Genomic DNA, 14,099 nt, shown 5'->3' on the forward strand with positions numbered 1-14,099 from the left:
TTTTATGTACTCAACAAATTCTTCCAAATGTTTACATTTATCCTTTAATTCTTGTATTTCATCTCTCTAAAGATCAATGTCTCTTTGTTTGTAGACATTTACAGTCTTCATCTCAACTCTAAGGTCCTTCAGGGCTTGATTGAAGTGTCCAATCATGAATCGATTGGCCCTGCAAGTTGGGCAACTTTCATTCTTTTCTGCTTTCTCCAAAGGATTACAAGCCATTTAATTACTCTGCTTTTCTGTGATGATTGTGATTTCTTTATTCTCGGTGTGAGCCCTGATATTTGGGCGACTTCTTCTTTTTCCTCTACTACTGTTGTCGTGTTCTTGAGTTGTGGGATAGCTCTCCAAAGTTTTACTTGATCTCCTGCGCCTCTGTCTATGCTTTAAGTTCCAGTTCAGGTCTATTGATTGTGAAGTACTAACCAAGGGGAGAGGAGAGGTCAAAGTTTGTAAATGATAGTGAGAGTGTGGCTCCACAGAGGCAGAGATTTGTGAATGCCACAGAGAGGTGAATAGGCTCTGGCTTCTTATGATGATAGACTGGAAGGAGTGTTGATGAGTGAAGCAGTGGAGGATGGAAAGTTGAATGGATGCTTGAGTAGGGCTAACAATAGAGAGAGGCCGTTGTGTATTACTTCTGGAAACCTGATTTAAATAGCAAGGGAAGGAGTGAAAGTGTGTACCTGTGATGATTCCTCTCTTTGCTTCAAGTTTCTTGCAAAGGATGAAGATGCTCTCGTCCCAGAAACAGCCAAGACTGATTTTTGCGTGAGTTTGTTGAGAGAGCGAAGTCTCCAACCAATGGCTAATGCTTTTGTGGAAATGAATGAAGAGGTCAGGAGAAGGATGGCGACAAGAAGAAAATAGATTTTTTATGATGGCTTCAAAGTTACTGTGAGGGCTGGTGACGAGATGGCCTGGGAGATGAAATTCAATGCTTTCCAAGTGATGAAGAATTGTGAGAGTTGCCCCCAATTTATTGGTCTCAGAATGGAGGAGAGACCTGCTACTATAGGTGACCATCCTAGTTCGAATAGTCTGGGAGCCTGCACAGATGTCCATGGAGACCTGACTTTTACTTGCATAACAATTTCGATCCTGGTGTTTGTGATTGACATGACAAATACCGTCTTCTCTCAGGAGAGAAGGACAACTGCAATCTTGATTCATCATGTAATGAAGCTTTTTTGGGATTGTGAGGATCATGTGCTCTGAGCGAAGTGGATTACACTTGAGAACCTCTGCTGACAAATATTCTTTGTTTTCCTCATGTGATCTGCTTCTTGACTTGATGTTTTGATCCTCATTTTTTATTTTTTCCCCCTCTATAATTTTCCTTATGAGATACTTTGAATCTATATCTTCTTTCTCATTCCTCATTCTGGGTAAAGGAATCATGGTATACTTTCTTCATAAACTTCATTATTCTCTTTAACAATTCCAACTGGTATGTCAATTGCATTGTTAGCGTGGCTATCAACATCCTTATTTTGGTTTCTCAGGACATGCTTTATAGATATTTTTCCCAGACTTTTAAAACTTGTTATGATCCTTTGACAAATTTTTTTGATGGCAGTGCTTTTGAAGTCCTTTTCGGCTGCCATTGCAGCTATTATGATAGCCGAGTCCCCTATTATTAAAGGGTCCTTAATTGCATTTTTGTTTAAAAGCCTTGTACCTAGAAGAAGGTTGTATGCTTCAACCCTGTTATTTGTCATTTCTCCAAGGCTCCACTCATAAGTTATTAATTTTTTTCCATTTGGATCTATTATAACTTCGTCCGCCCCTGCTTTACCTTGATTATTTTTTGCAGCTCCATCAAAAAAAAGAATGTGTCTCTTCTGTTCTTTCATCCATTCTGCAAATTCTTTATCCTCCAGTCTTAATTTCCACCTCTTGTTTGTGAAAGACTCTTTATTTTTTGTTGTAGCTTCCATTTTGTTTTCTAACATTGCTTTACTGTACCAGTCTTTTTCTTCTTGTTGTAGATTGTTCTGGTCCATTTTTGTTATTCCATTTGTACTTATTATCTCTGCAACTTGGCTCCAAGTTTTTGATAGGATCTTGCTTAAACTTGGTTTTTGTTCTTTGAAAATGCATTTGTTTCGAGCTAACCAAATTTGCCAGCACAAGATTGAAGGAAGACATTTCCATATCCTATTTATTGTTGCCTTTTTTTTGTGTACGGATAACTTTTATCCCAATTTTTATGAAGAGTTGTCAATTGAATTGTTGGATTTGTGTTTATTTCCAAAGGACTTGTTAACTGTTTCCAACACTCTCTCGCCACCATACAATTTATGAAAAGATGTTGGATTGTTTCTTCCTCCTTTTGGCACATGACACATTTAGAGGGCCCTTGTATTCCTTTTTTTTTTTAATTTTCAGAGGTAAGAATTTTACCTTTGAGGAGGGTCCAAGTGAAGACTTTGATTTTGGGCAAACACTCTGATTTCCAAGCTACCTTCCATAGGCTCCAGTCATTTTGACTGTGAAGTTTTTGGAGGAGGTTGTACCCAGATTTCACTATGTAATCCCCTCCATTTGAATCCCAAACAAAGTCGTCCTACTCTTCTTTGTTGATGGGTGGTGGGCCCCAGTATTGCAGCAATAATGCTGCAACTCCTGGGACTCCCTTCTTTACTTTTATCAACCCGGTAGTTTGTAACAAACATGGAAGCGACGGTGCTATATGCACAAGTACTAGCTCTTGCCGCGGCTGTCACTTGATCAACTGGCACAAGTCCGCTAGGAGCTTAAGCTAACTTCTATGAACTCTTAGAAGAAACTTTTAACTGTGATGGACGAAATCTAACTCAACAGAGGCTAATCTACTCGCAGAAAGGAGCAGAAAGCTGAAAGGAAATGCAAACCCTAGTTTTACCGACTAACCCTACCAGTGCAAGAAAAGTGATGAAAGCTACAGAAAGGAATGCCATTGACTCTTAGAAAGGTAAAATGCATGTGACTAAGCTACTTCTGAAGTGAAATCTGAAAAGAAACATCTTTTTTGTATTTTTGAGTAAGTTGGCGGAATTATTGTGCATGTGCTTTAACTTTTTTTGACTGTGCAGAGGTGGATTGGGGAAAGGAAACGCTTGCAGGAGGTTGGGAAGGTTCGAAGAGGGCCTAAGGGGTCCCTAGCACCCTTCCAGAGAGTTTCACAGTGAACGGATCTCAAAAAACCACTTTCGTGAGCTTATACAGGAAGTCTGCAGGGGTTCTACAGGATGTTCTGTAATTTCTACAGGATGCTCTGTAATTTCTACAAGGTGTTCTGAAAGGGAGTTTTGGAGGGTTGATGGAGGAATAAAGGTGAAGAAGTGGGTATGGAGATGAGATAGGGGTGTGAGGAGGTCCAACACTTGGTGGATGAGGCTAAGGAGCAATTGGATTTGGTTCAAGGATGAAGGGAGCAATGATGCACAAGAATGTAGAAATTAGGGCAAAGGGAAAAAACGTAGCAAATGAGAGGCAAGAATCTGAGCTGGAGGACGAATCAGGTTGCATGTATGGGGTAAGAGTAGATGAGGAGGTATCATAGGTGCTCTGCAAGTTATTTCTCAAACTTAACAAACAAAGACTCGGAAAATCAAGGACCTAGCTACTTTAACCTAATCTATCCTAAATAACAGCAAAGAAAATGAAGAGTAGTTTATTTGCAACGAAATCATGTGAAGTAGCTATGCAAACTAAGAAATCATGAACCTGAGCATGTAATCACAACTGGTATCAACTTCTGCAAATGAGAATCTAACACTAATAATTGCATGATGAAGCAAAAACAGTGTTTTTGGTGGCAGCAAGGACACCTTGGTCCCAGCTCATGGTCCCACTGAGGGAGAGGTGAGATCAGAGGTGCTTGATAGCCTTTTTCTGAAGATCTTCTCTGTTATTAACCTATCAAATCAATCTAAACATGAAAAGCCTTTTTAATCATCAAAAGCAATCTAAATAACAAAACAAGATTTAAATCTAAATAGCAGATTTTATTCTAAGAATGCAGCAAAAACACATAAAAGTAAACAAAGGAGGTACTGGGCACTTGGGTTGGGCCCAACCCCAAGAGCTACAGCCTCCTAAGAGAGATTAGAGCTGGTGCAAAGCTGGATTCATCTTTATTGATCAAAATAATAGTTACATTCCAAAAATTGTCCACAAGGAAAAGCTCGAAAATGTGTTGAAATGCAGAGCTAACCTACTGCCTAAAAAATGACTAAAAAATGACTAAAATCGAACTGCCAACTAGCTAACTTCTGCCAACCCAAATGAGGCCCTAAGCCCTCTTATTTATACAAATTGGGGACCCCAACAACCCTCCTAAACTTTAGGAGCTCGGCTGCCAAAACTTGTAGTTAACAACAACTTTACTAGCCCTTGCTCGGCTGCCCTTGTGATAATCGATTTGGTGGCCCTTGAACTCCGAGCTGATGGTGGAGAATTCGAGGTAAGGGCCCATAAATGAAGGGGACACCTTCCTACAAATCCTCTCCCTTGTTCTTCCACGAATTTGGCTGCCAAGTGCTCATTAAAACCTTTGATTTTGTCTCAAAATTGACCAAAAAACTGCACAAAGCACCCATTAGACTTGTTGGCATAATGACTAACCCAATTCACTCTATTAGCATAAATATAATCAAGAACATGCAATAAACTAATGAGAATGGTGGATTAAGTCAAATTAGGAGGCTGAATGAGCCCATATAATTATTCATTTTTGGGGCTCATCATCACCCCCCTACTGAAAGTGTTGCTCATCCTCTGAGCAACTAATCTATCTCTTCATCTTTGATGGCCCTAGTGGGCTCCCTGTCATGCCAAGCTTCTGAAGTGATGTCCTCTTCTCGGTCATGAAACCATGATTTTCTCTCTACTTCTTCCCACTGCCTCTGCTCCTTTTCTTGTAGCAGTTTTGTTAGCGCCTCAACCGTAGCCTGTAGCTTGTCCTCTCTTTGTTGTTCATCAGATGTTTCCTTGTCTTTCCTTCTTCCTGTGATTGTTTGGCCGCCTTTTCCTCCAATTTCTCGGTCTCTCTTAGCTTAGCCCGAGTTTCCTATAGAGAATTCTCAGCTTCCTATAGAACTGTCTCAGCTTCCTGTAGAGCTGTCTTTGAGTCCATCATCTGAATTCTCTCTCTCCAAGTGAAGGTTTTTGGCTTCCTCATTCATAGGTGATGGATATCTTTGAAGGAGACTCCTCCTTTTGTTTAGCTATTGTGTCCTTAATGACAATTTGCTCCTTTGACTGTGGCTGGGGTCTGCCTACTTTGATCTGTGTGCTCCTCCTCGCTTTAAAGTACATGGAGGTTTGCCTCTTTCTCTTCCTTTTTGGTCTTGGAGGTGTGCTAATGGTGGCAAGCACAGTTGCTGCCTCCCTGGCCAAAATCTTAGGTGATTTCTCCTCTTGCTGTTTTGTTTTCATGCTTCCTGTAGAAAGTCCGGTGTCAACTGTTTCGGTCTGCTTGGCTGGATGTGTCTTTCCTTTTAATTTCTGTGTGGTTTCCTTGGTTGTGACAACTTTCATTTGGGCTTTCTTGGCCTTTTTCTTCCCAACCTTTTTCCTTTTTTGCCCTCTCTATTTTTGTTGTTGTCTCCTTTTTTGTCTCATGCTCAGCGGTCATGTCAAATTCCTCTTTTTCCTTCTGTTATTCCTTTGTTTTGCCCTCTGCTTGAATGTCTTGTGCTCCCTCATCAATGTTCTTCTCAATTTCTTCAGTTGGCATGGTGTTGAGTTTGTGTTTTAACCAAAAAAAGAAAATGCTCAAGTGGGAAAAAAACACAGTCAATCACCGAAATAGAGGATAGCTGAATTCGGTCTTTTTTGAACCCAAGAAGGAATTTTTCATGTGCTCTTTACAACATCAAATGGCAGTAATTCCCTTGTGTTAAAACTGCTGTCACCTCGAATTGGTTTGTCTGTTTATGAAAGAAAATTTTTACAGATCAGAGCATAAGGACACTGGTTTTTTCAACACATTGATAGATATGTAAATTCGGGTTTTTCCACACACATAGGTTGGTCTCTACTACTGCATGTCTTCCTTGCAAGGGAATTTTTTTTTTTTTTTTCTTTTAATTGATGTGGAGATTTCGGATGCAGAAGAAAAAAATGGGTAAACTCAGTGAATCATGCAGGCAAACTTCCACTGTTCTCAATGCACAAGAATACTTTTTACTCTCATTTTTCAATTTAATGTCGTGTTCAATTCACCATTTTGCACCAACAAATCATGCACAAAGAAGTTTCCCTGATCCTACCTCGTTTTGATCTTGAAATTCGCTGAAAATCCCAGGTTTTCTTTCTGCATGGATGTTTTCTGCGTTTCCTGTAGAAACCTTCCTGTAGAACAAAACTGCACTTCCTGTAGAGCCTGATAGGTGGGATATTTTTTTTTAAAAATGGCAGAAATCTCGAAAAATCATGTAGGAATCTTACAGAGGACCACTGGTTAACTGATCTGGAAGTGGTGGACGCGTGCTTCAGTTGTGACTGCATTTGAACAAAAAGTGCTGAGAGTTTTAGCTGAGCATCATTTCATTTCGGCGTGATTTGTGGTGAGGGAGTGAGGTGGCCAGGTGTACGTGGCCACATGTAGACTGCAGTGCTATTATGAACTGTATGTTCTCTTCTTGTTAATCACTTGACATCAGTTGCACTGGAGTTCAAACAGCCAACACTACCTGTTTTTTAAATTTCACGTGAGTTGACTATACACATATGCTACATGATTTCCGGCAGAGCGCTAGAGAACTGGACAAGGCACTGTCAGCTTAATCACACCATTTCATTTGTTTATGCAATTTCGAATCATATTGATGCAAATAGAGGAACTAGTTTAGACACATACCTGTAATTCGACGTGTTGCTGGGTCCTTTTTGCTGCTGCATGCCTGGATCCTTTATGCTATAAGCTTTTTTTTGTCTAATGTGTGGTTATTTTTCTTGTGCAGGTATCCTCTAGCCGGATCTAAGCTATAGAAGTCATTTTCATCCTTCAGATTTGCACCTTCATGATGTTGATGCTGGATTTTTGCAGGACAACAACGTGTTTTCTCCATAGCTCCCAAATGATAGATCAGATTGACCTGAAACTTTCTGAGTATTCTTCTATCATCGTTATGCACCTCCCATAGAAAGATTGTGATCAATGGATGCACAGATTCCGAGAAAAACTGAAAATGGCTGAATATTACAGAGGTCAATTTCTCGGAAGTCGTACATCAGAATCCACTGAAACTGCTTGGGTAGATTACTATCACCCATATTCATCTCCCCGTGAAACAGGTTTTGAAATGGATGCACGGATATGGAGAGAATGCAAAAATGGCTGAAGATGATGGAGGCTGATTTCTTGGAAACCGTGCACCGGAATTGGCTAAAATTGCTTGGGCATGTTGCCATCATCCCTATACAACTCCCCGTAAAACGGTTTTGTAAATGGATGCATGGTTTTCACGTGAGGGAAAAAACAAATTTCAACACTATGTATTTTTGCTTCCAAGCATTCTACAGTTTTTTGCATGGTAAGAAAAATGAGCTTGGGCTATAACGCAGACTTGGAATTTGTTGATGCGGAGTCTAGATGGAGCTTGGACAGGTACGGTGTGCGAGACTTTGTTTCTTGACTTGTCATTAAAAATTCTTGCTGTCAATCTGAGGAAAATAGGGTTTCTTGTATGACTGTGCAGAAACACATAACCAGGTGGGTGACAGAGGTGTAAAGAGATGGAACAGGGTACCATATGGTGATCGGTGGAAACAGGGGTGGCTACAGGCCTAACAAATAGATTCCAACATTCAGATTCCCCTCCAAAATCGATTTTGGCTCGCCCGAAGGTTCTACAGGATGTTTCCTGTAGAAATACAGAACTTCCTGTAGAAGGTGGAATCTCGACCTGAATGTGATCAAACCCTTGGAAAGGCGAGTGGTCCTGGAGGGAATGTCTATAGGGATGTCTTGTAGCCTGGTACGGACCCCTATCCTTGTTTTTCACAACCCTCCTTACCTACAATCTATTCCCTACAACCTGCAATTATTCCACAGAGATTAGGCCTTTTTTTTCTTTTTTTTTCTTTTTTCCTTTTTTTTTGAAAACAACTAGGGCGCCTCATGGAAGTTTTCACCCTAATTTCCTGCCCTGGGCGCCTCCAAGGGAGGTTTTCACCCAAAGATCTTATTCTCTTTTTATTTTTTCTTCTTTCCAACCCATTGACCGCCTCATGGAGGTTTTCAATCAATGAGCCAATCTAAGGCGCCTCCGAGGAGGTTTTCACCTCAGATTTTAATTTTCTTCTTATTTTCATTTTTTTTCTCTTTTTTCTACCCTACCCTACTTGAAAAACAAAATCATTTTCAAGTATAAGAATACTTCTAGTGGAGCCATGTGCACATCGAGATTAGAGACAAAATGATGTGGAGGCTTGAAATGCATGCTTTGACAGCTATCCGGATTTCAAAGACCAAATGATTTGACTTTGAAGGGATCAAACATAGCTGAGGAAGAGAGTACTGCTGCAACTTAGTGACCGTCTGGAACCATATCTCAATCTAGCTCTGATATCCTTGGTCCTTTGGCTGATCTGGATCATTCTTCATGTCACCTTCTATCATGACCTTCTCATCTTCCTCTTTTTTCTGATCTTTCTCTTGAGTACATGGAGGATTTGATGGTGACCATGAGGGAGCTCTCTCGATCTCTAATTCTGATGTCTTCTCTTCATCAAGTGCAGCCCATGGTTCTTTGATCTCCTCTTTTGACTCTCCTTTTATTGGATGTGGTCCTTCAATGCTGTCAATATTATCTCTGTTTTGCAATAATCTTCCTGAGCTATGGTGAATATCATTGAGGTCAAGAGGAGTTGTTTGGACATGTTGTGCCTCAGCATTGTAATTGGGTTGATCTACTCCAATGTGCGGGTTTGGAAATGGTGGTGTGGGTAGTTGAGTGGGGGTGTATATTTGAGATGGATGTGAATGGGGTTGTGGTTGGGCAGGTGGTGGAGGCAAATGAGCGGAATGAGAGTTGTACTGGGGCCTCCACCCCTAATGAGGTGCATTCCACTGAGGTTGTGGCTGAGCATAAGAGTGAAATGAATGAGCAACCAGAGAAGGATGGTATTGAGGAGAATACGACCAAGGAGGAGGTGTGGACCAGGAAGGATGAGTAGGGGGGCCCCAAGAAGGCATGAAAGTGGCTTGATAGGGGTCGTAATAGGTATGGGACATCCCTTGCATTCCATGCTGGTAAGGTATGGGTCCATGTGGCCTCCTTTGGTTCATATAATAGAGTGGTTTAGTGGCTCCTTTTTCCCTCTGATATGTAGCTTTAATTCCAGGTAAGGAAGGGCACTGATTCGTAGGATGGTCTCTTTCACAGACAAAACACACTTCTATGGAGTGCAATGGACATTCGTTCCTAGGATGATTTCTAGTGCACCTGGGACAAAAGATGGCCAAAGCCCTCTTTGCTTCCTCTTGCTTCCTTTGGATCTGCAAGGTATCCAGTTGCATGGCAAGAAACTGCCTTATCTCGCTCTTGAAATCTTCCATCTGATTTGCAAATTCATTTTTAGATAAGGTACTACTCCCAACATTTCTGCTTGTAGCCATTTTCTCCAGAGGAATTTTTTCTTCTTCTTCTCCCCTAGAGGTTCTTCAAATATGTCCTACTATCCACCTAGGGGTTCTTCTTAATCACAACCATCGAAGAAGAGAGAAGGTTGGTTGTGTGAAGCAGTGGCGGTGTTGTGCAAACATTTTTCTGAATTATCTCTACTCCTATAAGGCATGAAAGGAAATCTTTTTGGTTGATTTTTGTTTTTTTCTGCTTGTACCTACAAAACTAAAATAGATTGAATAGTAACTAACTATCTTGCTGAAATGAAAATGCGGAATTGGAAAGAAAGCAGGAAAGGACTAATCTATTTTGCTCAAATGAAATTGCAGGAATGAAATGCTAATCTACGTTGCAGAATTGAAATTGCGGAATTGAAATGCTAATCTACGCTTATAGAATTGAAATTGCAGAATTGAAATGCTAATCTATGAAAGCAGGAAATATCTAATCTACTTTTGCGGAAATGAAATTGTAGAATGGAAATGAAACAATCTACTCTACGCTTGCTGAAATAACCTACTTAGCAGAAGGTTGTAGTAGAAAATAGAAGAAAAGCAGCAATCACCAATACTCTGATGCTTTCCCGGCAACGGCACCAAAAAATGGTGGGCCCCAATATTGTAGCAATAATGCTGCAACTCCTGGGACTCCCTTCTTTACTTTTATCAACCCAGTAGTTTGTAACAAACTTGGAAGCGACGGTGCTATATGCACAAGTACTAGCTCTTGCCGTCGCTGTCACTTGATCAGCTAGCACAAGTCTTCTAGGAGCTTAATTCAACTTCTACGATCTCTTAGAAGAAGCTTTTAACTTTGATGGATGAAAGCTAACTCAACAGAGGCCAATCTACTTGCAGAAAGGAGCGGAAAGCTGAAAGGAAATGCAAACCCTAGTTTTACCAACTAACCCTACCGGTGCAAGAAAAGCGATGAAAGCTATAGAAAGGAATGCCATTGACTCTTAGAAAGGTAAAATGCATGTGACTAAGCTACTTCTGAAGTGAAATCTGAAAAGAAACATCTTTTTGTATTTTTGAGTAAGTTGGCAGAATTATTGTGCATGTGCTTTAACTATTTTTGACTGTGCAGAGGTGGATTGGCGAAAGGAAATGCTTGCAAGAGGTTGGGAAGGTTAGAAGAGGGCCTAAGGGGTCCCTAGCACCCTTCCAGAGAGTTTCACAGTGATCAGATCTCAAGAAACCGCTTTCGTGAGCTTCTACAGGAAGTCTGCAGGGGTTCTACAGGATGTTCTGTAATTTCTACAGGATGTTCTGTAATTTCTACAGGGTGTTCTGAAAGGGAGTTTTGGAGGGTTGATGGAGGAAGAAAGGTGAAGAAGTGGGTATGGAGGTGAGATAAGGGTGTGAGGAGGTCCAAGACTTGGTGGATGAGGCTAAGGAGCGATTGGATTTGGTTCAAGGATGGAGGGAGCAATGATGCACAAGAATGTAGAAATTAGGGCAAAGGGAGAAAACGTAGCAAATGAGAGGCAAGAATCTAAGTTGGAGGACGAAGTAGGTTGCATGGATGGGGTAAGGGTAGATGAGGAGGTATCACAGGTGCTCTGCAAGTTATTTCTCAAACTGAACAAACAAAGACTCGGAAAATCAAGGACCTAGCTACTTTAACCTAATCTGTCCTAAATAACAGCAAAGAAAATGAATAGCAGTTTATTTGCAACGAAATCATGTGAAGTAGCTATGCAAACTAAGCAATCATGAACCTGAGCATGTAATCACAACTGGTATCAACTTCTACAAATGAGAATCTAACACTAATAATTGCATGATGAAGAAAAAACAGTGTTTTTGGTGGCAGCAAGGACACCTTGGTCCCAGCTCATGGTCCCACTGAGGGAGAGGTGAGATCAGAGGTGCTTGATGACCTTTTTCTGAATATCTTCTTTGTTATTAACCTATCAAATCAATCTGAACATGAAAATCCTTTTTAATCATCAAAATCAATCTAAATAACAAAACAAGATTTAAATCTAAATAGCAGATTTTATTCTAAGAATGCAGCAAAAACACATAAAAGTAAACAAAGGAGGTACTGGGCACTTGGGTTGGGCCCAACCCCAAGAGCTACAGCCTCCTAAGAGATATTAGAGCTGGTGCAAAGCTGGATTCATCTTTATTGATCAAAAGAATAGTTACATTCCAAAAACTGTCCACAAGGAAAAGCTCGAAAATGTGTTGAAATGCAGAGCTAACCTACTGCCTAAAAAATGACTAAAAAATTACTAAAATCGAACTGCCAACTAGCTAACTTCTGCCAACCCAAATGAGGCCCTAAGCCCTCTTATTTATACAAATTGGGGACCCCAACAGCCCTCCTAAACTTTAGGAGCTCAGCTGCCAAAACTTGTAGTTAACAGCAACTTTACTATCCCTTGCTCGGCTGCCCTTGTGATAATCGATTTGGTGGCTCTTGAACTCCGAGCTGATGGTGGAGAATTGGAGATAAGGGCCCATAAATGAAGGGGACACCTTTTTAAAGATCCTCTCCCTTGTTCTTCCACGAATTTGGCTGCCAAGTGCTCATTAAAACCTTTGATTTTGTCTCAAAATTGACCAAAAAACTGCACAAAGCACCCATTAGACTTGTTGGCATAATGACTAACCCAATTCACTCTATTAGCATAAATATAATAAAAAACATGCAATAAACTAATGAGAATGGTGGATTAAGTCAAATTAGGAGGCTGAATGAGCCCATATAATTATCCATTTTTGGGGCTCATCAATGGGCGCAGCCCCTGCCAATTAAACTTTTAGCATTTCCCACTTACTTTTTAGTCTTGTTGGGATTGCTAGTGTTTTCCATCTTAACCAGTTATTCTGATCCCAATCCGAAATGGAGTATAGAGTGTTAAAACTTTTCTCTTCCATCCATCTCTGAAGTCCTCTTAGATTTTGCTGCTAATTTAGAGGATTTTTCCCCATTATTCTATCCTCCCAGATAGAAATTGTTTTGCCATTCCCTGGATTTTTGGAGATTTGATCTCTAATAAGAGGGATTATTTTTTTAACCAATTTCCAGATTTGAGTGCATGGCCTGTCTGGAATAATATCAGTGATCAGCTTTGTTCTATGACAATTTAAGTATTTCATTGTTAGAACTTTTTCCCACCAGTGGCCTTTTCCATTTATCATTCTCCAGATTATTTTTGTCCCTAGAGCAACATTCATTAGTCCTGGCAGACGAATTGCTATGCCTCCTTTTTCATAGGGAAGAGTAACTTGCTCCCATCTGACTAGGCTAAATTTTTTGTTATCTTGTTTTCCTCCTTGCCAGAGGAAGCTTCTAATTATCAATTCCATTTGCTTGTGGGCACTTGCCAGGGCCATAATTATTGCATACTGATAAATAGGCAAGGCTGAAAGGAGAGCTTTAATTAGTGTCACTCTTCCTGCTAGATTGAGCCACATCACTCCCCAGTTCTGAATTTTTTCCCTCATTCTTTCCACTTGCTTGTTCCAGACTTTTGATTTTACCACTTCCTTTGCTAAGGGCAGCCCGAGATAAGTGAAATGGTTCCAATTTATTTGTAAAGGTATTTCCAATATTTGTGAAATACGCTGCATTATTTTTGTTGGGGTGTTCCAGCAATAAATTCTGCATTTGGTGTTGTTTAAAATTCCTCCTGAAGCTAGGAGAAATTCATCCAATACTTTTTTGAATCGTCTTGCTATTATGCAGGATGCCCCGCCTATAAGAAGGGTATCATCTGCAAAAAGAGAGTGGTTTATATCTTTGACCCCTCTCGATATCTGGATACCTGTTTTTTTTTTCTCTTTTCTCTGATTTTCCAGCAAAGCACTCAACGATTCTGCCATGATGATGTAGAGGAAGGGAGAAAGCGGACAACCTTGCCTCAACCCTCTTGTGCTTTGGAAAAATTTATTGGGCCTTCCATTGATTAAAGGAGCTATCCAAGGGTTTGATATACAAGCCTGGATAATCTCTATGAAATTTATTGAAAAGCCAAACTTTTTGAGAACTGCAGCAAGAAAGTTATGATTAACTCTATCAAAAGCATTAGCCATATCTAACTTAACAATCATTCCTCTCTCCTTTCTTTGGATACTGCTATGAATGGCCTCCTGAACGATTATCACATTGTCTGTGATTTGCCTCTTGGGGACAAATCCTCCTTGATTTTCTGATATTATTTCCGGAAGAAATTTTTTAATTCTATTTGCTAGAATTTTGGTGAGTATCTTATAAGACGAGTTGCAGAGGGAGATTGGCCTATATCTATTAAAAGTTGTAGGATTGGGTTCTTTGGGAATGAGGGCTAGGAAGGAGGATTTTGTATTTCCTCCAATCTTTTTTTTTGGAAAGCATTTTTGAGCATTCTCATTAGATCTTTTTTGATAGTTTCCCAATGTTGTCTATAAAAGGCCATTGTAAACCCATCTGGTCCTGGTGCCTTATCGGGATGAAGATTCCACATAGATTCTCTGACTTCCT

General features: G+C 40.3%; 1 protein-coding gene across 1 annotated transcript; it reads right to left on the minus strand.

Moving 5' to 3' along the window:
* Positions 1-1,400: 1,400 nt before the first annotated feature.
* Positions 1,401-2,009, minus strand: LOC149259344 (uncharacterized). The gene has a single exon (XM_089453919.1). The coding sequence runs from the start codon at positions 2,007-2,009 to the stop codon at positions 1,401-1,403; it is 609 nt and encodes a 202-aa protein (XP_089310045.1).
* Between the last annotated feature and the right edge of the window lie 12,090 nt (positions 2,010-14,099).

Source organism: Pinus tabuliformis, chromosome 6, assembly GCF_031772625.1.
Source record: "Pinus tabuliformis cultivar Carrire ecotype Pingquan chromosome 6, CPIR1, whole genome shotgun sequence".
In the NCBI taxonomy this organism is placed as follows: domain Eukaryota; kingdom Viridiplantae; phylum Streptophyta; class Pinopsida; order Pinales; family Pinaceae; genus Pinus; species Pinus tabuliformis.